The sequence below is a fragment of the Xyrauchen texanus genome, chromosome 35, assembly GCF_025860055.1.
Source record: "Xyrauchen texanus isolate HMW12.3.18 chromosome 35, RBS_HiC_50CHRs, whole genome shotgun sequence".
In the NCBI taxonomy this organism is placed as follows: domain Eukaryota; kingdom Metazoa; phylum Chordata; class Actinopteri; order Cypriniformes; family Catostomidae; genus Xyrauchen; species Xyrauchen texanus.
Window position 1 is genome coordinate 13,802,481 of NC_068310.1, and position 24,517 is coordinate 13,826,997.

Here is a 24,517-nt window from a genome sequence, read left to right on the forward strand (position 1 = left end):
TTGAATGATAATCTTGTGTTCAGCACTTTATACATGGTAAAGGCTTCTCATCTGCAATGCGTTATTTTTTCGCAGTGCAATTAAAGCTTAGTTTCCATGCAAGTGTAACTGAACCACTCGCCAATGATCTGCTCTGCTCTCTGGCTCGTGCAGCAACCGAGCTTCAACCCTCGATTTTGCTGCGAGCAGACCACAAAACTGATGTGATACATTTGAATTATATTGAGAATTTTCTAGTTTAAAGTGCTACTGAGGAAGTCAATTCAAACCTCTCAAACAGCAGCCCCGACATGCCAAACAGCACTGAGGAAAAGAGCACACTATGCCAAGCGGCAAAATAAAGTTGATGTTTTTAATTATACATCATTACCTTTACAAAACTGTTTCACGATTTTACAGTAGTAACAGTATTTTTAAAAAATGTTATAATTCCATATTAAATAAACTAGGTATCTATTAGACCTTATTAGAGATTTTTATTAGCCTACAACAGTGGCAGTTTTAGTGTCAAATGTGTGTTTTGGGTACTATTTTTATTTATTTATTGTATTTTATTCATAAATAATATAATTTATGGTTGTTGTTGCCATCCATGGACTTAACTGTACTTATATGTCATTGCACTCTAAATATAATGGCAAATACATGAATGGCTTTAAAGTCTGGACCTCCAAGACTTTTTGAAAAAAATTTGACAAAGTTTTCCTTCTGTTTAATATATGTTTTGTTTGAATAATGATTGATATTAGGAAATAAACAGGATAATAAATATAATTGGCTCATATAAATATATACAGTCATCAACTTTTAAAAAGGGCGAGAGAAAACTTCTTGTTGTTGTCATCGAAAACAAAAATAAAGTAAAATGATACATGCCCATATACTTGAAAACCATGAACGGATCTATGCAAGGTAAAAGAAAATCCGTCCTAGGATGCATTAAATACAGGTTATGTCTTTTATTATGGTGGGTCACCACTTGATGTCCAATGTAAAATTTGTAAATTTTATAAACAAAATAAATTTGTAAATGTTTTATTTTACAGAAATGTGTGTTTACTTTTGTTTACCACTTGATGTCCAAAGTAAATCTTGGTCCTGAAACATAATCAGTTGGAACTACTGCTTTAGCCGAACTTGAAAGTATATGCATTATAGGCGCTATTATGAAATGTAGGCAATTTCCTCTGTTCCTCCAGGTAAACAGTGTCAAGGATCTCTGTCTCCTGCTTGAGGAAGATGGACTTTCTTCTCACTATGGAGACAACAAGATGTCAGCTGCTGAGGAGCAAACACACAACCCTTTACCCAAAGAGCACACAATTGCAGAGAAAGCCTGCCCACAGGTATCGTAAACCATAGATTGACTAAACATCTTTCTTCTATAGGAAAGCAATTTGAGTTAGATTTGTATTGCCCTGAAATCAAGCCTTTACAGCAACATCTCATGTTGACCCATCAGCAGCCTAACGGGTTTGGAGGTACTCTGTCGGACCTGAAGATGGCATTACAGGATCTTAGCGCCGAGCTGCGTGAGGAGTGTCAGAGTTCACAGGAGCTAACGCAGCAGTTCGCCCGTGCAAAAGCATCATGGGAAGTTGAGCGGATGGAACTCAAGAGCATCATCACTCAGGTAAAATGCTCTCAGAAAGGTCTGTATAGCTTAGATGCAACATACAGTTAGATTGACATCTTAAACTGTTCTGGCAAATGTTGGATCTTAGCTTAATTTGGCTAAATTGTTGTATGTATAATATATAAAGACTTTAACATCCTTATTTGACTCATGCAGGCATGAGTTGGTAATGCCTGAGAATAAAGTTTGTTCCTTACCTTGGTCTGAAACTTAAAGATCAATTTGTAAAAAAAGACTTATAGTGACTTTTCAATTAATACATTTCTGAAGCCATCGGTAATGGCATGTTTAAATCAATTTTATTTCAGCAGAATCATACCCTGATGTTACAGTGTTAATAATAGTATTCACCCTCTGGACAATTGTTCAAAACTTATCTTAGCTGGAGTTTTCCTACACTCAAAAACAAAACTAAAAACTCTTTGTCTTAACTTGATTTGGTCATGGAAAGTGGTTACATATGTTTGAAATAAGTTTTCTTAAACTAACATTTCCATTGAAATTCAATTTAAATACTTTAAGTAGTGGAACCTAACTGAATCAAGTAAACCCAACAAAAATTAACATGTCAAAATAACTTAAATTAAACTCTTTTAGTGATATGCTAGCTAGTGACAGGAAATATTAGCATGCTAAACACTTGGGAACTGTTGGGAAGCACTACTGAATGCAACTTGGTCACTATGCCAAAAAAACAAACAAAATATATTAGTGTTTTCTCTTACTTTTTTAGTTGAATCAAATCAACATAGGGATTTAAAATACAAATACATTTGGAGGGAGATTCAATGGTATAATGGGACCACAACTGAACTTTTGGGCACCAAAGATAAGAGCTGAATGTTTAGCGCAAACATGGCACAACATCCCTCTGAGAACACCATTCCTAAAGTGGAGCTCAATAATGGCAGCTTTTTGTTTTAGAAATTCTTAGCAGCAGTGACTGGAAAAGTTGGTAAGTGCAGAAGAAAAATCATGGATGGGGCTAAATACAAAAAAATACATAAAGTATGCCCCGATCTGTTGATAAAATCACTGGGATTTGGAGAACAGAAACAAAAAGAATGACCAGAAACATAAAAAGAGTGGTGTGACTTTGTATACCTAAAGGTTCAGTCGTCCAATCAAATATCTTAGACTTTAATCTTATTGTGAATCTAAGAAATTGCTGATAAACTTTTCCAATAAATGAATGGAGCTTGAGCATTTTTTTTTAAGTCAGAAGTTTACGTACACCATTGCCAAATACATTTAAACTTAGTTTTTCACAATTCCTGACATTTAATCATAGAAAACATTCCCTGTCTATAGGTCAGTTAGGATCACTACTTTATTTTAAGAATGTGAAATGTCAGAATAATAGTAGAGAGAATTATTTCTTTCAGCTTTTATTTCTTTCATCACATTTCCAGTGGGTCAGAAGTTTACATACACTTTGTTAGTATTTGGCAGCATTGCTTTTAAATTGTTTGTACTTGGGTCAAAACATTTTGGGTAGCCCTCCACAAGCTTCTAAAAATAAGTTGCTGGAATTTTGGCCCATTCCTCCAGACAGAACTGGTTAAGGAGTGGTTGTGGCGTAGTGGGCTAAAGCACATAACCATTAATCAGAAGGTTGACTGTTCGATCCTCACAACCACCACCATTGTGTCCTTGAGCAAGGCCCTTAACTCGAGGTTTCTCAGGGGAGATTGTCCCTGTAATAAGTGTACTGTAAGTCGCTTTGCATAAAAGCGTCTCACAAATGCATAAATGTAAATGTAACTGAGTCAGATTTAAATTCCTCCTTGCTCGCATATGCTTTTTCTGTTCTGCCCACAAACTTTCTAGCGGATTGAGGTCAGGGCTTTGTGGTGGCCACTCCAATACCTTGAATTTGTTGTCCTCAAGCCATTTTGCCACAACTTTGGAGGAATGCATGGGGTCATTATCCATTTTAAGGACCCATTTGCGACCGAACTTTAACTTCCTGGTTGATGTCTTGAGATGTTGCTTCAGTATTTCCACATCATTTTTCTTTCTCATGATACCATCTATTTTGTGAAAAGCACCCTCACAACATGATGCTGCCACCCCCATGCTTCACGGTTGGGATGGTGTTCTTCGGCTTACAAGCCTCACCCTTTTTCCTCCAAACATAATGATGGTCATTATGGCTGTTTCATCAGACCAGAGGAAATTTAAAAAGTAATATATTTTTCCCCATGTGCACAGTGTAGTCTGGCTTTTTTTACGGGGTTTTTGTAGCAGAGGCTTCTTCCTTGCTGAGCATTATTATAATATTATTGCTTTCAGGTTATATCGATATAGGACTCGTTTTACTGTGGATATAGATACTTGTCTACCTGTTTCCTCCAGCATCTTCACAAGGTCCTTTGCTATTTTTCTGGGATTGATTTTCACTTTTTGCCCCAAACTACGTTCATCTCTAGGAGACAGAATGTGTCTCCTTCCTGAGCGGTATGTTGGCTGCATGGTCCTATGGTGTTTATACTTGCATACTATTGTTTGTACAGATGAACATAGTACCTTCAGGTGTTTTTAAATTGCTCCCAATGATGAACCAGACTTGACAATCTGAGGTCTTGTCTGATTTATTTTGTTTTTCCCATGATGTCAAGCAAAGAGGCACTGAGTTTGAAGGTAGGCCTTAAAATACATCAACAGGTACACATCAGAATAATGAAGCTTTACCTATCAGAAGCTAATTGGCTAATTGTCTAAAGGTTTGATATCATATTCTGAAATTTTCCAAGCTGCTTAAAGGCACAGTTAACTTAGTGCATAGAAAGTAAACTTCTGACCCACTGGAATTGAGATATAGTAAATTAAAAGTGAAACAATCTGTCTGTAAACAATTGTTGAAAAAATGATTCATCATGCACAAAGTAGATGTCCAAAATGACTTGCCAAAACTATAGTTTGTTAATATAAAATCTGTGGAGTGTTTAAAAAATTTGGTTTAATGACTTCAACCTAAATGTATGTAAACTTCTGGCTTCAACCGTACCCAAAGAGTTACTCTATTTTCCCACCTCCCAAATATTAACTGTGATGAAATAATAATAAGGGGAAGAATAACGCATGTAAACCTTTGCTTTTGTAATGTTTGCATTTTCTTTTACCTTATTAAATTATAAAGAAGTCAATGGGATTTAAACATAAACATTACACGGTAATTCCTCTTTGGTGCTTTATTCTAAATACCTGAAGCCTGTTAAATTTTCCTAGTTATTGTCATATAAGCTTGTGATCAGTTATCTGTGAGACAAGCTGAAAAGATGCTGGATGTCAGCTGTAATTTTGTTATTTGATATTCACTTGATCTCCTGTTAGTGAGGACATGCACCAGGAGTCTGAGATGAGAGCCATATATGCCATATGCAGTGTGTCTTCAGCAATGTGGTGGTATCATGGTGGTGAGAGTGAGTTTGTGTGTGTGCTTACAGCGTTGTTGCTGGTTGTGATGGTGAAAGATGAGTTTAATATCTCTGCTCTGAGACGCAATCCTAACTGCAGTCTTATTAATGACTTAATTAATGAGCTCAGGGAGAAATAGGACCGAGACACATTTGGTGGATCAGAAGAAATAGAGAGACAGAGGGCACAAAAAAGACACAAAGCTAAAGATAATAAACTAATAAGAAACAAAGTTGTTTTATGATTGAAAATCACTCGGCTTATACAGTAGCTGCTTTGTACACAACATAAAGATAAATTTCGACATAAAAAAACTGTTTAATGTGCAGAGACAACTATAAGTAATCTATTTGTGGCATGATTTTCCCAGAGTGTAAACACTGGTTCTGTGGCACTTGTAACTACCAATATGGGTTTTTAAATATCCAATAAAAATATCTCATGAGCAGGGTGGCTGAAATAATGCTTATATACACACAATGCAAATGATACACACAATATTTACTCAAAACTCCATATATAGAGTCATTAAATAAATAAATAAAAAAACAGAAAATGTTTATTTTTTCACAAGGTGATTGGTATACAATATTTGGGTCTGAAATAAGGGGGAAACTACCAAGATGTTAATCATTCATGTGGGCAGTGTTATCAGATGCAGATATTGCACACTGTAGATGTCTTAAACATTGCATAGAGAGCTAGGGCTTGTGTGCTGTCTTGTTTAGATTAGTTGAAATGCTCACCATCCTCCCTTCCTTGTTATAGAAGTCCTGGCAGAAAAAAAACAACCTTCCAAAATGTACACATTCACACAGATAGATTTTCTCCCAAAGCAATAGCCATATGCACCTAATGTCACTAGACTGCTGCTTTCACCATTACTGCTCTGATTGCTCGATATACTGAGTTACCTTCCTCTCTGCCACGCCCCCTTTTATCTGCATTCTCTTTGTTTTCCTAAGACTTTGGTGCAGAGAATGAGCCAAGTGATAAAGAAAGGAATGGGAGAGGTGGGACCTAACAACCTAGTTTTAGCTGTGACCGCTGTGGCTCTAACAAAACCTGTCACAGACAATCACTTTATTAATAAGACGGCTTATTGATAGCAGAAAGGGAACCTTATGCTGTTATTATATTACTATGAAGTCTTCTCTTGATGCATATATTATTACCTATTATTCATTTATGAAACGATTCTAAGAAAAAAATCCACAAAGCGTCTGTGGAGCATTTTTCTGCCAGGCTGCTTGTCACAGCTGGTAACATTGCCCACCCTTGTATGAAAGTGCCTGTGGCATTGTGTTACAAGCTGCTTTTTTGCCATGCTGTTTGGTTGACACTTCCCCATAGACCTTATTGATGCTAGCGCAATCTTATATATTTAATGGGAATGACAAAGATGCTGTGAGAGATAGACTTTGTCTCTTTATGGTCTGTACTGCAGTTTAAAGTGTTTTTAGATCGTTCTGCAGACAAAACATTGATAAATATCTGTCCAAGAACATTCAATGTACAAAGAGCTCCAGACAACACGAGTTGTGGAAAATCAGATGTGATCAAGGAGCTGTATACCGTTTGTGCCATTGAAGAGATGGTAAGTCTATCCCTCACAGCCTCGTTGTCATTTCCATTAAAAATCAAAGATTGCTCTATCGTGAATACGGTCTATAATCATTAGGGTTTATGAGGAGTTTTTGGAATAAATATCTTTATAGTAAATCACAACAACCTATTAACCTCGTCGTGCCATCCAAAGCAAAACTCATTAGGCATTTTCGCTGTGACAAGATGGTCACATGATTGTCTGATGAGTTCCCAGCAGGCTGTGTGTTATAATAACCTGACTCACGTAATCTCATGGAATTTATGAGTTCAGAAGATTTGCAGATCCAATTAATAGAGCAGAAGGAATTTAAATTAGGATGGGGTATAAAGAGTAGGCTAGCTTTATACTTTATGTCACTGGAAACATAATCTTAGGTTTAAAGTTAAAATTAAAAAAGAAATCCATGCCCTTTCTCAACTTATTAGATAAGGAATTCAAATTTCTTCTCTTGTTTCTAATCTAAATTCTGATTGGATGAGCAATGTTCGAAACCATTGTAAAGAAAAGCCAATGTAAGCAAACTTGTTTGATCAATTTATACAACATGTGATGCATCAATTGAATTCTAACGCCAAGTTGCTTGCTACATTGCTTGGCAATGTAGCAGTGTACAGTTAGGCTAATAAACTATATTACGTTGCTGAAGAATTTTTATTCTGATGTTTTTTTAATAAAAAATATAACTTTATTTAACATTGCTTTCTTTAGCATATTGCTCTTAAACAATAAGCCAATTGAAGCTGCAAGTTACCATGATTTTACCATGGATAAAGGGGTTTTAGACAATGTGCCTAAGGACAGACTTTATCCATGATAAAATTGCTGTAACAACATTGAGTGGCTCATTGATTTTGTTCTATTACTTATGTTTCCTAACTGCACGTAGAGGCTCAATAAATGGTGTAAACAAATAGGTTAATATCCACAAAATTTCTTTATGATGTCTGGATTGTTTTTGCTGTCAAGATCTGAATGAAGAGGCGTACTTTGCATTATCTCCATGGTTACTGTTCCTCCTTGGAAAGATCAAGTGTTCTCTTTTGATCTCACTCATTCCCATTTTGTCTTCCTCTTTCTCTCATCAGCTGGAGGGGAAGGTGGGGAAGGCATCTGTGACTGGGGTTGAAAAGGATTCTCCAGATCTCAAGGGAGCGTTGAAAAAGGAGCGAGAGGAGCATCAACACCTGCTGGCGGACTCATATGCTGCCGTGATGGACCTCACCAAACAGCTGCAGATAAGTGAGAGAAACTGGAGTCGAGAAAGACTAGAGCTTCTGGAGCACTTCAACCAGGAAAGAAGTCAATGGGAACAGCATTTAAGAGATGCCCAGAGCAAAAGCACACTGGTGAGAAGTTTAGCAGGATGTTCACACTGCTCTTTGCCATGCAACAAATACATACATTAACCAGGAGCTTTTGAATCTCCTTTAAAGTACCATAAAAGTAGTCATATAACTTGTGCACTATTTTCCTAGCCATCTGAAGCCATATGATAGCTTTTTGTGTGGAACAGATTAAATTTAAACAGTTATTCACTTTTATTCTTTCCCCCAGTGTAGCCACCTATGTAAAAATATGGCATCACAAGAAGTCCCAAGACATGCAAGAACCAGTCATGTTTTGTTTTTAATGATATCAAAACAACCTTAAAGGTGCACTTAGTAACTTTTTGCTCATGTCATCTTGGACTTACAGTGACACCTAGTGGTGCGGATGCAGCATAATTCAAAATCAATAGTTCCCCTTCTGTCACACACTCAATGTTGTGTCGATTGGGCTATGTGCCCAAGGTTCCTATGACCCCTTTCAGGGACCAGGTAGTGAACCTGCAAGCTGCCCCGGGAGGTGGCAGACCCAGCCTTATCGTTGCTGTGTTCGGTATGTGCTTTGCATACCTATTTGGATCGCACACAGAGCTTTAGACTCTCTGAGCAGCTCTTTGTTTGCTTTGGCGGAGAGCGGAAAAGGAATGCTGTCTCCAAACAAAGACTTGCCTACTGGGTAGTCGATGCCATCACATTGGCCTATCAGACCCAGGCCATGCCCTCCCACTTGCAGGTTCGAGCACACTCTACAAGAAGTGTGGCATCCTCGTGGGCACTGGCCAATGGCACCTCTCTAGCAGACATCTGTATAGCAGCGGGCTGGGCGACACCCAATGCCTTTGCGAGATTCTACAATCTCCGGGTTGAGTCGTTTTCAACCAGTGTTTTGTCAGGCTTGAGCATGTAGAACTCAGTAACACGACTGACCGGGTGTACTGCTTGCGTTGGCACCTTTCCCCTTCACTGAGGCAAACACGTGCTCTTTTTCTCCCAGGTGAGTCCACCAAACTCACGCTCCCTGGATGTCTTTCCTCCCTAGCCCTCTGGTCCTCGAATTCATCGGAGGAATTCCTGACCAGACTCACTACGAGTACTAACTACTCTGTACTGGAATAGGTGCTCCACAGCGCTTGGCCATCACAGATTAATCCCCCTGTGCATATTTTCCGCGGTACGTTCCCCCTGCCGGCGGACCCGTGTCTCCCTTGGGAAGCCTCCTCTGCACCCCGGTCGCTGCGTCTGTAGCAACTCCTCCCTCGCTTGGTAGGATCTACCACCGTGCCTATGCCACACGATGCCTGAAATCCAATGTGATGTATTCACCACATTTAACCTCCCCCAGCCTGGGCAGGATGTGGTCTCTGCAGGGTTTTTTTCCCCCCTGAAAGAATAGGAGTTGGAAAAGAACATCTTCCCCTATGCGTGTTATAATTTTAAATGGCCCCAGCCGCATCTAACACTCTATGAGGAGAAACACTGAGAGAGAAAAGACTGCTGTTGGCGCGGCCTGCTGCCATGCTTGCCATGTCGCTTGTTCCCACCCCCCAAGGGAATCCTTGGTCGGATGCCGGGAACCTAATAAAAACAATATGACGTCTTAGTGGGCCGTAGGGGATGGTTACATACAGTCTGATGCTCATGATCCTTGGCACGCTACAGCTTGCTGCACCAGCATCAGCAGATCATGTAACATGGTTCAGTGTAGGTGCCGCCATTGAATAGGGACCCCTTGTGCCACTACAATCGACACAACATCGATTTAATTCAATAAAGAAATTCACTGCAAAAAATACTGTTGTTATCAAGTGTTTTTGTCTTGTTTTCCATTTAAAATGGTATAAAAATCCTTAAAATAGGATACATTTACTTAAGAAGTAACATAAAAGATAGTTAGACTTGCTTTAAGAGAATGTATCTTAAATATAAGTGTATTTTGTATATAAGTATATTTTTTCACTTGGTTATACTTCTGTAAATGCAGTAAAGACCAAATATACTTATATGCAAGATCTATTGTCTAAAAGCACGTTTAAATATCTTATATGCTGCTTCTCAGGTGAATGCATCTTTTTTAGGCATTTTAGAATGCAAGGATTTTTAGATATTTTATTCAACATTCTTTGATAACACATTTTTCTTATGCAGTATAGCTGCTAATGAAAATGTACATTGTTTTAAAGGAGTTTTAGATATTTATATTGTAAAACAATCCAAAACAAATCAAAAACGTATTTTGTTGCCGTGTATTATGGGGCAAAGACAACCTCTCTCACCTTTCTGTTCACTTCAATACATCTTTAACTCACAAAAAACAAACTCTCTCGTCACAATAAGAAATGCACAATGACATATATTATGATTCAAGAAGTCATGAGCCATCATGCAACTCATAGAAGAGGCGCTGACCGCACAGAGAAATCCCAGTTTCTGAGTTTGTGGTTATTTATATGATCTGCTTCTGTATTATTTGAAATTCAATAAAGCATTAAATATAACTGCATTTAAGCTGTAACACTGGGGTGCTTGAGTGCTTCTGTATTTATTTATTTTGTATTTATGTATAATTCCCTCATACTTTGCGATGTACATCACCTGAAGCTCTTTGGAAAATTTAGAATGCATCTGGACTATGAGCTATGTGATTCTTAATCTCCACGGTCAGGTGCGAACTGCAATGCTGCTCTCGCACATCATCAGTACAGTCCATCAGTACATTTAATGTGATCTCATGTTACGTTAAATGAGATCAAACAACCATTCGACAACAAACATTTTTATCATCTATTTTTTTATTGCCGATAACGTCGACTTATCATTTCTTCCCTATTCTAAAATTACAGCCACCATGAGGTGGCCCCATATAGAATAAATCAGCTTTTATAAGATTACTGATATGACTAGAGTCCCCCACTCATTTGAGTGGTCATGATTTTATACATGTATTTCAAAATTTATTTCTTTAGGAGTAAACCTTTTTAAATGGGGAAAAAAGTTACTGAGTGCACCTTTAAAGCACAATGTTTAAAGATGTTCAGAGTCAAGTTTCAAGTGCTTTAAAAAGCTAAGGAAACCACTTTTACATATTAGCTACCTATTTTTCGGGAACTGTGTTTAATCTGTTGTTTTATTTGGGTTGCTGAGGATGTGCCACCATTTTTTGTATTTTCGGCACAAGTTTTGAGAAGGATATAGCTACAGGCAGTGCTCCAAAAATGGGCTGGAGCTCCAAACCAATAGCCAAAGCATGTAGAGCCCCTAACCCTAACTGTGTGTGGAGGTATCATCACCTTTTGGAGTTGGCCCAGCCCCCTTTTGGTGCAACCCACCCTGTTTTAGAGATCTCACCCCCATTTGGAGCTCTCCAGCCTGCAGCTTTATCTGCTTGCATAATTTACCCCCACACTTCCTCCACTGGCTCAGTGCTATCTCCACATAATTGCCGGATATGACATCTTTGAAAACTTCCACAGAGAGCCTGCAGACAGACTCCCTGTATGTTGCATCACTTAACTAGATCTACTTGTTTTGCAAATCTATGTGGCTGCTCACAACATGTGTGTTCAAATTTGAGACTGTGTGGTCAGTGTGTCTGCACTAACCACACCATAAGTATTAAGACTGGAAAAAGAAATGAGAACATAGCTGTAGTCTCTCCTTTTTTCATTGTGTCAATCAAGATCAGTGCTCTACTTTCTTTGTTTCACATGACATCTTAAATTAAAAAGTCTGATGCTATGCCTCATTGAGAGGAATTGGGCCATTTAAATATCTGTGATGAGCCATACCACTATCATTACCCCTGCAGAGGAAACTAGCTACATTGAATTACTTCATTTCCTAATGATTGAATAAGCTGACTCAGTAATACCACATGAATGAATGTGAATACTGTGGTGGGTGAATGACCAGGGCATTCCACTCTTTAAAACTTTATTAAAACAGCTAATTTCCTTTTTAGGCTCTTCAGGACAAAACCTCAGACAAGGAAACATCAGCGGATATAGCCACCAATAGTTCTGCCCTACAAAGGTAAAATTATTACATGATGTGTAAATTGCTTCGCCTTGTCATCATACATTTGATTAATTTAGAATAATCTCCATTCTTTCCTTACAGGACCAAATCAGTTTCCGCCCTCTCAGAATTTAAGAGTTTACTGGACACCAGTCTCTTCCTTCCTGGTCATAATGTTAATGGAGTACCAGATGGGAATGTTGGGCAGCCCCAATCCACCACCCATACGTCCCCGCTGGCTCGCACTGACCTGAGTGACCTTAACAAGAAGAATTGGAAGTACCTGACCAGCGATTCTGCCGTATTGGGGAAGGGTGACCAATTTAAGACATGGGACTGCCCGAGCACCAACTCCAACAGCAGCTTTCCAGGACTGGAGCTCAGCAAGGAGTACATCCAAAGGAGCTATACTGCTCCAGATAAGACAGGGATTCGCATCTATTATAGTCCTCCTACAGTGAGGAGAATGGAGAGGAGGCCAGTCAATGAAAAAGCCCAGCAGGAGCCCAGGCAAGGAATTTCATCTAGAGACATAGCCATGATGGATCTATCAGGTCAGATCTCTGCATCTGCACCCTTATCAACCACTTCCTCATCGTCTTATGAGCAATGGTTGAGTTCACTTTCACAGCAGCATAGAGACCTGCTTGAGGGACGAACGGGAGGTTCTGCTCCATTCCATGGACTGGAGATTTCAGGCAACCTTAGTGATGACATGAAAGAGATGACAAACTGCGTACGACAGGCCATTCGCTCCAGTTCCCTGGAGAGAAAGTGCAGCAAAGATACTGGGAGCCAGACTGTGGGTGTTTCTAGCTTAGGAACGCAAACAGCAGAGCTGGTCAGCATTGGCCTACAAACGGATAGCCCTGTTCCATCGATTAGAGGCCTTCAAGGGAAAGCATGGTCTCCTCGTCCATCCACCTCACTTGCATCAGCACGTTCCAGACAAATCTCTTCATCACTGGAGAAAGTCCACAGTCGCATTGATAGACCCTGTTGCTCACCCAAATATGGCTCACCAAAGCTAACCCGCAGGGTCTCCACCTCCTCCTCCAAACTTGAGACATCCTCCACATCATCAAGGGAACGCAGTGTCTGGAATCTCCAAAACCGCAGTGGATCACAAAATGGTTCTGCATGGGCACGTTCCACCACCACCCGTGACAGTCCAGTGCTTAGCGGCCTCAATGATGGCTTGTCCAGTCTCTTCAGTGTGGTAGAACACTCCGGAAGTGTTGAATCCTTATGGAAAGCAGATTCGTGTCCAGGAAGACAAGCCGCTGGGAAACCTTCCTGTCCTAGCATAGGTATTGGCCTGGGAGAAGCTGGAGCTCAGAAATATGGCATGGTCCAGGAGTTTTTCCGCAATGTTTGTGGTAGGACAGCACCAGTGGGCACCATGGATGAACCAAAACCTGAATGCCTCCCTGGATCCTTGATTGGGACGGACAACATCACTAAAATTGTCAATAAGCGGTTCATGAAAACTCAAAGAGACGAGTTGGTAGCCACTGGAAAGGACACAACAAGCTCAAGTTCAAATATTCTGGAGGTAAGACACTGGTTGACAATGTTTGATTGTGTTTAATCATGAACAGCTGAATGAGTTATTCACTTGCTCCAAAAGGGGTGGTTGAAGTGGTTGGAAAACAAACGTACCTAAGATTTTTGCCTGTTATATGATCAAATAGACGAAAATTCCCATTGACTTTCCCTGAATGAAGGACCCAAGCCATATCTAGGGAACAGAATATTACAGTTGCACAGAAATCACTTTAGAATCTAGTCATTAAGTTGTTATGAAGGGTAATTGCTCACTATGTCAATGTTTTTAGAGATTCATTTTAATATTTTGCTTTCCTTTTTCAGGATTCTGTTTGTGACTGCACCACTCAAACCCTCACTACCTGTTTTGCCCACCAATCCCGCTCTACCACACGACATGCACATGGTCAGTGTGGCCACCGTGTGCAAGAGTCATCAATCACGACTGAAGAACGATTCGAAACCAGTAACTAGTGATAGGGATGGGGTGGCCTCTGTTGACGCTTTCCAACAAGTATACAGCAAAAAAAAAAACTTAATACTCACAAAACACTCTGCCTCACCCACTGATACACAAACACACTTCCACATTCGCCAAAACACAGATACACACCCTAAACCAAACACACACATATTACTTCACACTTTTCAAAATCCACAAAATTTCAGGATTACAATAACAGGACACTGAAGAATTTCTGCATCTAGAGAGTTTCAGAACCAGACCTCAGTCTAACCAGCACACCTTAATGCCAAGGAAGGGGAGATAGTGTTGATCTTCCCTTTAGGTCCACCATTCCACTGTTGACCAGCCCGATTCCCCTAGTTAATCCATCATTCCAGAGTAAACCAGCCAGTCCTGCCTTTGAAGTCCACTATCCCATTCCACAGTTGACCAGCCAGACCTCTCCTTAAACTCTGCCATTCCACTGTTCTACATCCAGCCAACAGGACAGCTTGCCTCTACCATTCGTGTCAACTTGAGACAACTTGACTAACCCAACATGTCACCAGGGATCATGTAGATATAACGGGAATTACAGCATGCAGCTGAACTACACAAACCAAGAACCTCAACATGGCCAGCAGAAAAAGGGGAAAGGCTCCTTTCATAACTGCTCAACTACCCAAATTCTTGCCCATTGATAGCTGTAAAATTGATGGATTCTACAAGTTTATATACAGCTCAGCATTTCAAACATCTAAAATGTATTTCTTTTCCTTTTGATCATCAAAAACAAAGTTTCTTCTTTGCAAATGTTATCTAAACCCAATATGATCTAAATTTGGTCTTAATCCTACTATCCATGTTCACTCCTCTGACAATCATCAACCATTGAAACCTGTTTCAATTTTTGTACAAATTACCTGGGACCTCCTTCCATTTTCAAACCAGCCAAATATGAAACTCTGAATCCACTCCTAGACCAGATAATATGATTGATCATATTGCATTGGGAATCCTTCCTTTTTAAAGACTTGGTATTCTTATCATGCTCTCTGAAGATGTCTACGGAGAGTATTTGGTAGCTGTAGAGTAGGAAGATCAGTTGTTATGTTTGCTTTGGTTCTTTGTACTACAAGTGTGTGAACATAAGAGCACTAATACTGAAATCTCCATTCCCTTGTTAGGATGTCCACAAAAATAAAAAAATTTATGAGACAAAGACTTAAGTCAGTCTTAGAGAAAAAGCTGTTTTCGTGGAGTGCCGCCATGTTGAGATCATTATGCGGTCTATCTAATGTACATAATCCTTTTTCCTTCCTTCTAGACCCCATTTGAAAGCCTCATACTTAGTGACAAAATACTAATTACACAGATATCAGATACATAAACAGATATGTTTAAGACTGAAACATTTTATGGTAATTGGCCATTTTGAGATTAGTAAAATTTAATCAGATAATCCAAAAATATAATCCACAGTCTGGTCGTTTATTCATATAGCTATGCAGTTACTGCTAGTGTGTGCCTCACTGTAGCTGCCCCTTAATCTGAGTCTCTCTGAGTATGTTTGTAATGTGTTTTCTCCAATCTCCAGTGAGTGGTGCTGCAAAAACTAAAGTTTAGTCAATTTTAAGTGCTTTTTTTGGCTTTGATGACAGCACATTAGAGGAAACATTCTTGTATGCATCTCTCAAGCCATACATGATGACTTCTCTTTTTTTATAAATAGGGCATAAGTGGATATTTAGAATATTATCACTTTCTCAATTGTTTAACATCTGGCCTTGTCAAAAAAAAAAAAAAAAAAAGGTCAGCCATTATAAACCCAGCCTGTAATATCCCAGTGTCTCCTCTTTATCTGTCAAAGCCTTGCCATATATCCCACAGCTACCTCTTAACTCAAAACGTTATCTTACATTTAGCCCATTTATGTTTCATTTCAAAGGTCACTAGAGTGCCTTTTGTAAAATTAAAGCAACAAGATATCTGTTAGGAGTAAGTCTTTGAGGAACTGCTTATTGACAGCAATGAAATAACTGATGTGCTATTAGCTACTGAATCCGATTTCTTTAGTAATACATAATATAAGGCAAACTCTGTTTTTGCTAAATGTAGTGAAGTGAAAATCCATTTTTGTTTTTTGTTTTTGATTATGGATGCCAAAAATACATTTTTGAGCATGAACTTTTAATATTGAACAGTCATGAATTATAAGTTTGATCTGACATTAATGTGATCAGTCCTACCTTTCTTTATAAGCTATTTTTAACCTGTTTAAATGTTCCATGAATTGATCTTGAATCTGATGTTGAGGTTTTGTTTATGATACTAATCAGACAAAAGATGGACCTTCCCTTAAAGTGTCATCATATTCATGTGTCTGAGCTTGGTCAGATGCTCTCTAAATAACTCAAACAGGAGGAATGACCATAGTTTATGAGTCCAACACTGAGTGCTTCCAACCACAGTCTTAATTTAAAACCAACTGAGAGGTTGATAAAGGAAAATTGTTATTTTCCCCAAATTTACAAGAAGAATGTATATAGTGACAATTCTATACACTTTAAGAGCAATTCTTAAACCATTAACAGCTCTCTGATTGGCCTTCCCATTCATCATATTGATATTCATCACCTTTTTACCCTGTTCTAATGCCTAGCAATATATAAAACACCTTGTCGCTTATCGTTGTTAATACTGTTTGCTAAATTATTATAAAGAGAATGCGTGTATATTTCTTTTTTTGTCTCACATTTGAAACATTTCATTTTATGAAAAGATGACAACGACAGATAGAAAATGAGAAAACAGAAACCTTCCTAAATGTTTTAACTTGATATCAAATATACTGTATATAAACACTTTCTACTCTTTCTATCATCGTATTAGAAACATTGAATGTCTCTGCCAACTTTGAGCTTGAATTCTGTACCTTTCCTCCCCTGAATTAAAACTTGGGAAAATTTTGTGTAAATAGAAACATTTTAAAGATAAAATAAAAGTGCTGAAAATTCTTGGTAGACTGTTTTGTCTTTATTTTGCATCTGGTAGGGAACAAGCTTTTTCACTCATATACAGGTGAAACGTGAAAAATTAGAATATCGTGCAAAAGTTCATTAATTTCAGTAATTCAACTTAAAAGGTGAAACTAATATATTATATAGACTCATTACAAGCAAAGTAAGATATTTCAAGCCTTTATTTGATATAATTTTGATGATTATGGCTTACAGCTTATGAAAACCCCAAATTCAGAATCTCAGAAAATTAGAATATTGTGAAAAGGTTCAGTATTGTAGGCTCAAAGTGTCACACTCTAATCAGCTAAACACCTGCAAAGGGTTCCTGAGCCTTTAAATATTCTCTCAGTCTGGTTCAGTTGAATTCACAATCATGGGGAAGACTGCTGACCTGACAGTTGTGCAGAAAACCATCATTGACACCCTCCACAAGGAGGGAAAGCCTCAAAAGCTAATTGCAAAAGAAGTTGGATGTTCTCAAAGTGCTGTATCAAAGCACATTAATAGAAAGTTAAGTGGAAGGGAAAAGTGTGGAAGAAAAAGGTGCACAAGCAGCAGGGATGACCGTAGCCTGGAGAGGATTGTCAGGAAAAGGCCATTCAAATGTGTGGGGGAGCTTCACAAGGAGTGGACTGAGGCTGGAGTTACTGCATCAAGAGCCACCACACACAGACGGGTCCTGGACATGGGCTTCAAATGTCAAATGTCTTACCTGGGCTAAAGAAAAAAAGAACTGGTCTGTTGCTCAGTGGTCCAAAGTCCTCTTTTCTGATGAGAGCAAATTTTGCATCTCATTTGGAAACCAAGGTCCCAGAGTCTGGAGGAAGAATGGAGAGGCACACAATCCAAGATGCTTGAAGTCCAGTGTGAATTTTCCACAGTCTGTGTTGGTTTGGGGAGCCATGTCATCGGCTGGTGTTGGTCCACCGTGCTTTATTAAGTCCAGAGTCAACGCAGCCGTCTACCGGGACATTTTAGAGCACTTCATGCTTCCTTCAGCAGACAAGCTTTATGGAGATGCTGACTTCATTTTCCAGCAGGACTTGGCACCTGCCCACACTGCCAAAAGTGCCAAAACCTGGTTCAATGACCATGGTATTACGGTGCTTGATTGGCCAGCAAACTCGCCTGACCTGAACCCCATAGAGAATCTATGGGGCATTGCCAAGAGAAAGATGAGAGACATGAGACCAAACAATGCAGAAGAGCTGAAGGCCGCTATTGAAGCATCTTGGTCTTCCATAACACCTCAGCAGTGCCACAGGCTGATAGCATCCATGCCACGCCGCATTGAGGCAGTAATTAATGCAAAAGGGGCCCAAACCAAGTACTGAGTACATATGCATGACTATACTTTTCAGAGGGCCAACATTTCTGTATTTAAAATCCTTTTTTTTATTGATTTCATGTAATATTCTAATTTTCTGAGATTCTGAATTTGGGGTTTTCATAAGCTGTAAGCCATAATCATCAAAAATTATATCAAATAAAGGCTTGAAATATCTTACTTTGCTTGTAATGAGTCTATATAATAAATTAGTTTCACCTTTTAAGTTGAATTACTGAAATTAATGAACTTTTGCACGATATTCTAATTTTTCGAGTTTCACCTGTAGTTCTGTTTACTGTAACAACTTCCAAATTAACACTTGCTGAAAATTATTGTGCATAACAAGTTATCTGAAAAAACTTACTTACATATTAGCATCACCTATTTTTTCCCTAAAAAAGATTAAGTACACCATCTTTCAGTAAAACTAAATTAACAAATATATTGACATGTACCCTATAACCAATATCAAAGACAGACCAAAGAAATTTAAAATGCAGCCTTCAGCACATTCTTTAAATGTATGCAGAATTTTATCCAAGACAACTATACATCAACTATAACAGTATGGAGGAAATGTCTCTCTTTTCCATTTGGCATAAAGAGTGAGGGAAAAAGAGAGTGAAGGAAGAGAATAAAATACTGTGAAAATTGAGGTAGATAGAGTGATAGAGTTGTGGAGTTTTCTGTCCTTTCTGTAGCTTGAGAGACCCATTGTTGATTCTTCAAAAAATGTATACTTTTGTGTTCAACAGAAAAATAAAAACAGCATACAGGTGCAACTAAATAATGACCGAATTTTCAAATCCTTTCAAAATAGCTCTTGAGTGCATGTCCAGCAGTGGTCTGTGAGTCTCATTCCAGCTGGATTGCTACTTTACACATCACACACAGACAAGACCAGCTGACAAAGGAACCATGCAAGTCAAATTCACGATAATTAGTGTGTGGTGTCGGGTTCACTTGGGAACATCTGTGATTTTCTTAAGAGTAATTTTCCTGTCTGCCAATGTTCTTCCCTTTTTTGAAAATTAACTCATTTACATTTGAATCTGAGGCCAGAGAGAGAGAGAGAGAGAGAGAGAGAGGATATCCATGTCTTGGTCTTGAGACTTCTTAAATGTGACAACTAAGTATAGTCTTAAAATTTCAAGTTTTGGTCTGGATTTGTGTTTCAGCTGATGGTCTCGGACAAGACCACAGTCTTTTTCCAATGCATTAAGGGTCAGACTCAAAATTTCCATATGATCTGCATGACTTCTATGGCCCTTAATGGCTACTTAGACAATATACAAAATGACTTGTGTCTGAAATTCATGCTGCAACAAATTCAGCATCTTCTCTATTTTATAATATTTCAATGGTTCTTAGACTGACAGGTCTTGGTCTAGATCTGGGCCTCAAGGGATCTAGCTTTGGTTCTGGTTTTTATTCTTAGTGGGTCTGATATTTGTCTGGATCATAGGGGGTCTGTTATTGGTCTTTATCTCAGAGGGTCTTGTATTGGTCTGGCTCTTAGTGGTCTGGTATTAATCTGGTATTGCTCTGGGTCTTAGGGGGTCTGCTATTGGTCTGGGTCTGGGTTTTAGGGGTTGTGGTATTGGTCTGGGTCTTCTTAGGTAGTTTGGTATTGACCTGGGTCTTAGAGGTTCTGGCATTGGTCTCTGTCTTCTTAGGGAGTCTGGTATCAGTCTGGGTCCAAGAGAGTCTGGTTTTGCTTTAGCTCTTATTAGAGGGTCTGGTATTGGTCTGTATCTAAGACGGTCTGGTGCAGGTCTAGGTCTTCTTAGGGGGTCAGGTATTTTTCTAGGTCTTTTTAGGGTGTCTGGTATTGGTTTACATCTTCTTTGGGATCTGGTACTGCTCTGGGTTTTAGGGGGTCTGATATTGGCCTGGGTCTGGGTTATAGGGGGACTGGTAATTGTCTGGGTCTTTTTAGGGAGTTTGATAGTGGTCTGGGTTATAGAGGTTCTGTTATTGATGTATTTCTTCCAAGGGGGTCTGGTATTAGTCTGGGTCCTAAAGGGTCTGGTTTTGCTTTAGCTCTTATTAGAGGGTCTGATATTGCTCTATGTCTTCTTAGGGGGTCAGCTATTTGTCTAAGTCTGTGGTGATAGGGGCATGGTTGAGCACCAGGTTGTGAATGGAGAGCAAGGTCAGGAGATGAGAACAGTAAGGATCATCACCTGGCAATGATTGTCTCTAACAGCTGTTTATCATTGCAGGGAGCGTTAGAGATGAGCCAGACAACTGTAAGAGAGAGAGAGAGAGAGAGAGAGCTACAAACACACCCGTAGACTGTGCTGTGCCTATGAGCCCATTTTGTATCGCCTTTTCTCCCAATTTGGAATGCCCAATTTCCACTACTTTGTAGGTCCTCGTGGTAGCGCAGTTACTCATCTCAATCCGGGTGGCAGATGACAAGCCTCAGTTGACTCTGCTTCTCAGACCGTCAATCCATGCATCTATCACGTGACTCGTTGTGCATGACACCACGGAGACTCCGCATGTGGAGGCTCATGCTACTCTCTGCGATCCACGCACAACTTACCATGCTCCCCATTGAGAGCAAGAACCACTAATCATGACCACGAGGCGGTTACACCATGTAACTCTACCCTCCCTAGGAACCAGGCCCATTTAGGTTGCTTAAGAGACTTAGCTGGAGTCACTAAGCACACCCTGGATTCGAACTTGCAACTCCAGGGGTGGAAGTCAGTGTGACTACTCGCTGAGATACACAGGTCCCACCTATGAGCCCCTTTAAGATTAAACTGAAAAGCAAGTGTGTTTTTTTATCAAAATAAATATATAGTTTGTGTTGAATTCACAGGCTCCCGCTTCTTCCTTTCAATTAAGAAAATACCTTTTACACTGGTGCCAAAAATCTGGGATATAAGGGAGGAAGAAAGCCACCATGGATGCCTCACCTCTGGAGGACGTTTTCAAGACCCTCGCAGCATCCACCAGACACAACATCAGGCAGTCCTTGAGTTGGCAGTGGTTTACTGTGATCCTCCAGGCCAAGGCGGAGGAGGGACCTTTGAGCAGAAGGTAGGGACCTGGGGATGACCGAGCACCCAGTGGGGAGTCCGGTTAACACCACTATTGTCTGGGGAAGCCCAACTCATGGCGCAGCAGTTGCCAATGGAGAACCTTCTGGTGTACGCCGACTTGAGGAAAGCTATCGTGCAACTTGTTGGCCGGACACCTGAGCAGCAGTGCCGCTTCCACTCACTGAACATTGGTGAGCACGGCAGCCCATTTGCCTTCGCACAGCAGCTCCTGGATGAGTTGGTTGCTGGCTGAGCAACACGAGGTCGGAGCTGTGATCGACCTGGTAGTACTGGAGAAATGTATTGCTTGACCTCAGAGAGGGATGGTAAAGTGGGCCCAGTGACACCACCCGGCATTTCTCCAAACGACCATCCAGCTGACCATCCACTAATTTTGGGCACAAATTGGCCAGCGTTTTCCACATTATTATTGGAAATTTGCACGGATGGGTCTTGTAACTGAGCCTCTCATTGTGGGATCTGTGATGCGCTGGCTGGGGAGGCGAGGCAGAGGTGGAGGCGGGGCTGTCTACGTCAGCTCCTTGTCAGGATGATAAAAGGGAGGGGGAAGTCTTGGCTTCCCCAGCCCTTAGAGGATTCCCACAGGGATTTCCCTCTGGAGCAGATGTGAGACGAGACTCCTAGGCATGCCTTTGAACAAGTGGTATTGATTGATGGCCAATGTCTTCAGCCAGACATTGCATATCTGTACTTTTCTATTATAAATGACCGGTTGTAGTCAAGTCAAGTCAAGTGGTTTTTATTGTCGTTTCAACCATATACAGTTAGTACAGTACACAGCAAAACGAGACAACGTTCCTCCAGGACCATGGTGCTACATAAAAACAACAAAGGACCAACATAGGACCACATGAGACTACACAACGAAATAAAATACCTATATAAACTACCTATATATACCTATATAAAGTGCACGTGCAAACATGTGCAAAAAGTACAGGACAGTACAACAAATTACTGACAATGAACAGGACAATAGACAGTGCAGCTACCGACCAGTACTCAGTAGTGCAAAAAGATGACAGTTTCTAAAATGTAAACATAACATACTATGAGATAATGTTCTATGCACATAGCAGTTATTGAGGTAGCAGACAGTTATAAAGTGACAGTAATTAAAGTGCAACTCAGGACACGTGTGTGTCAAACCAGTCTCTGAGTATTGAGGAGTCTGATGGCTTGGGGAAGAAGTTGTTACACAGTCTGGCCGTGAGGGCCCGAATGCTTCGGTACCTCTTGCCAGACGGGAGGAGGGTAAAGAGTTTGTGTGAGGGGTGTGTGGGGTCGCCCACAATGCTGGTTGCTTTATGGATACAGTGTTTTTTGTAAATGTCTTTGATGGAGGGAAGAGAGACCCCAATGATCTTCTCAGCTGTCCTCACTATCCTCTGCAGGGCTTTGCGGTCCGAAATGGTGCAAGTCCCAAACTAGGCAGTGGTGCAGCTGCTCAGGATGCTCTCAATAGTCCCTCTATAGAATGTAGTGAGGATGGGGGTTGGGAGATGTGCTTTCCTCAGCCTTCGAACAAAGTAGAGACGCTGCTGGGCTTTCTTGGTGATAGAGCTGGTGTTGAGGGACCAGGTGAGGTTCTCCGTCAAGTGAACACCAAGGAATTTGGTGCTTTTGACGATCTCCACAGAGGAGCCGTCGATGTTCAGCGGAGTGTGTTCACCTTGTGCTCTCCTAAAGTCAACAACCATCTCTTTTGTTTTGTCGACATTCAGGGACAGGTTGTTGGCTCTACACCAGTTCGTCAGCCGCTGCACCTCCTCTCTGTATGCTGACTCGTTGTTCTTGCTGATGAGACCCACCACGGTCGTGGTCATCGGCGAACTTGATGATGTGATTCGAGCTGTGCATTGCTGCACAGTCGTGAGTCAGCAGAGTGAACAGCAGTGGACTGAGCACACAGCCCTGGGGGCCCCAGTGCTCAGTGTGGTGGTGGTGGAGATGCTGTTCCCGATCCGACTGACTGAGGTCTCCCAGTCAGGAAGTCCAGGATCCAGTTGCAGAGGGAGGTGTCCAGGCCCAGCAGGTTCAGCTTTCCAGTCAGGTGCTGGGGAATGATTGTGTTGAATGCTGAGCTGAACTCTATGAACAGCATTCGAACGTATGAGTCCTTATTGTCTAGGTGGGTGAGGGCCAGATGGAGGGTTGTGGTGATGGCATCGTCCGCTTGAACGGTTTGAACGATACGCAAACTGCAGTGGGTCTAGTGAGGGGGCAGCTGGGTCTTAATCTGCCTCATGACGAGCCTCTCGAGCACTTCATGATGATGGGTGTAAGTGCGATGGGACGGTAGTCGCTGAGGCAGGACACTGAAGACTTCTTTGGCATGGGGATGATGGTGGTGGCCTTGAAGCACGCTGGAACAACGGCGCTGCTCAGAGAGATGTTGAAGATGTCGGTAAGAACATCTGCTAGCTGGTCTGCACATCCTCTGAGCACTCTGCCAGGAATGTTGTCTGGTCCAGCAGCCTTCCGTGGGTTGACTCTACGTAGAGTTTTCCTCACATCTGCCGTGGTAAGACAGAGCACCTGGTCGCTGGGAGGAGGGGTGGACTTCCTCGCCATCACGCCGTTCTGCACTTCAAACCGAGCGTAGAAGTCGCTCAGCGCATCTGGAAGGGAGGCATCTTTGTCACAGGCAACTGATGTTGTCCTGTAGTTGGCGATGGCCTGGATGCCCTGCCACATGCGCCGCGGTCACCGCTGTCCTGGAAGTGACTGTGGATTCTCTGGGCGCAGTGCACGCTTTGCTTCTCTGATTGCCCGTGACAGTTTGGCCCTAGCTGTTCTTAGGGCTGCCTTATCGCCTGCTCTGAAGGCGGAGTCTCGGACCTCAGCAGCGTGCGCACCTCCGCAGTCATCCACGGCTTCTGGTTGGAGCGTGTGGTGATGGTCTTGAGAAAGTGACATCATCAATGCACTTGCTGATGTAGCTGGTCACTGATGCTGTGTATTCCTCCAAGTTGGTAGAATCGCCATATGTTGCAGCCTCCCTGAACATGTGCCAGTCAGTACACTCAAAACAGTCCTGAAGAGCAGAGATGGCTCCTGCTGGCCAGGTTTTCACCTGCTTCTGAAGCG

General features: G+C 40.9%; 1 protein-coding gene across 1 annotated transcript in view; it reads left to right on the forward strand.

The window, feature by feature from the left end:
• The window catches only part of LOC127629042 (protein SOGA1-like), a 76,393-nt gene extending 59,392 nt beyond the window's left edge, over window positions 1-17,001 (forward strand). Inside the window, exons 9-14 of the mRNA XM_052106056.1 lie at window positions 1,200-1,346; window positions 1,463-1,633; window positions 7,751-8,011; window positions 11,949-12,019; window positions 12,107-13,559; window positions 13,877-17,001. Of these exons, the coding sequence (XP_051962016.1) occupies window positions 1,200-1,346; window positions 1,463-1,633; window positions 7,751-8,011; window positions 11,949-12,019; window positions 12,107-13,559; window positions 13,877-14,026 (2,253 nt within the window). The 3' untranslated portion in view covers window positions 14,027-17,001. The remainder of the gene's footprint in view (window positions 1-1,199; window positions 1,347-1,462; window positions 1,634-7,750; window positions 8,012-11,948; window positions 12,020-12,106; window positions 13,560-13,876) is intronic.
• Window positions 17,002-24,517: the final 7,516 nt, after the last annotated feature.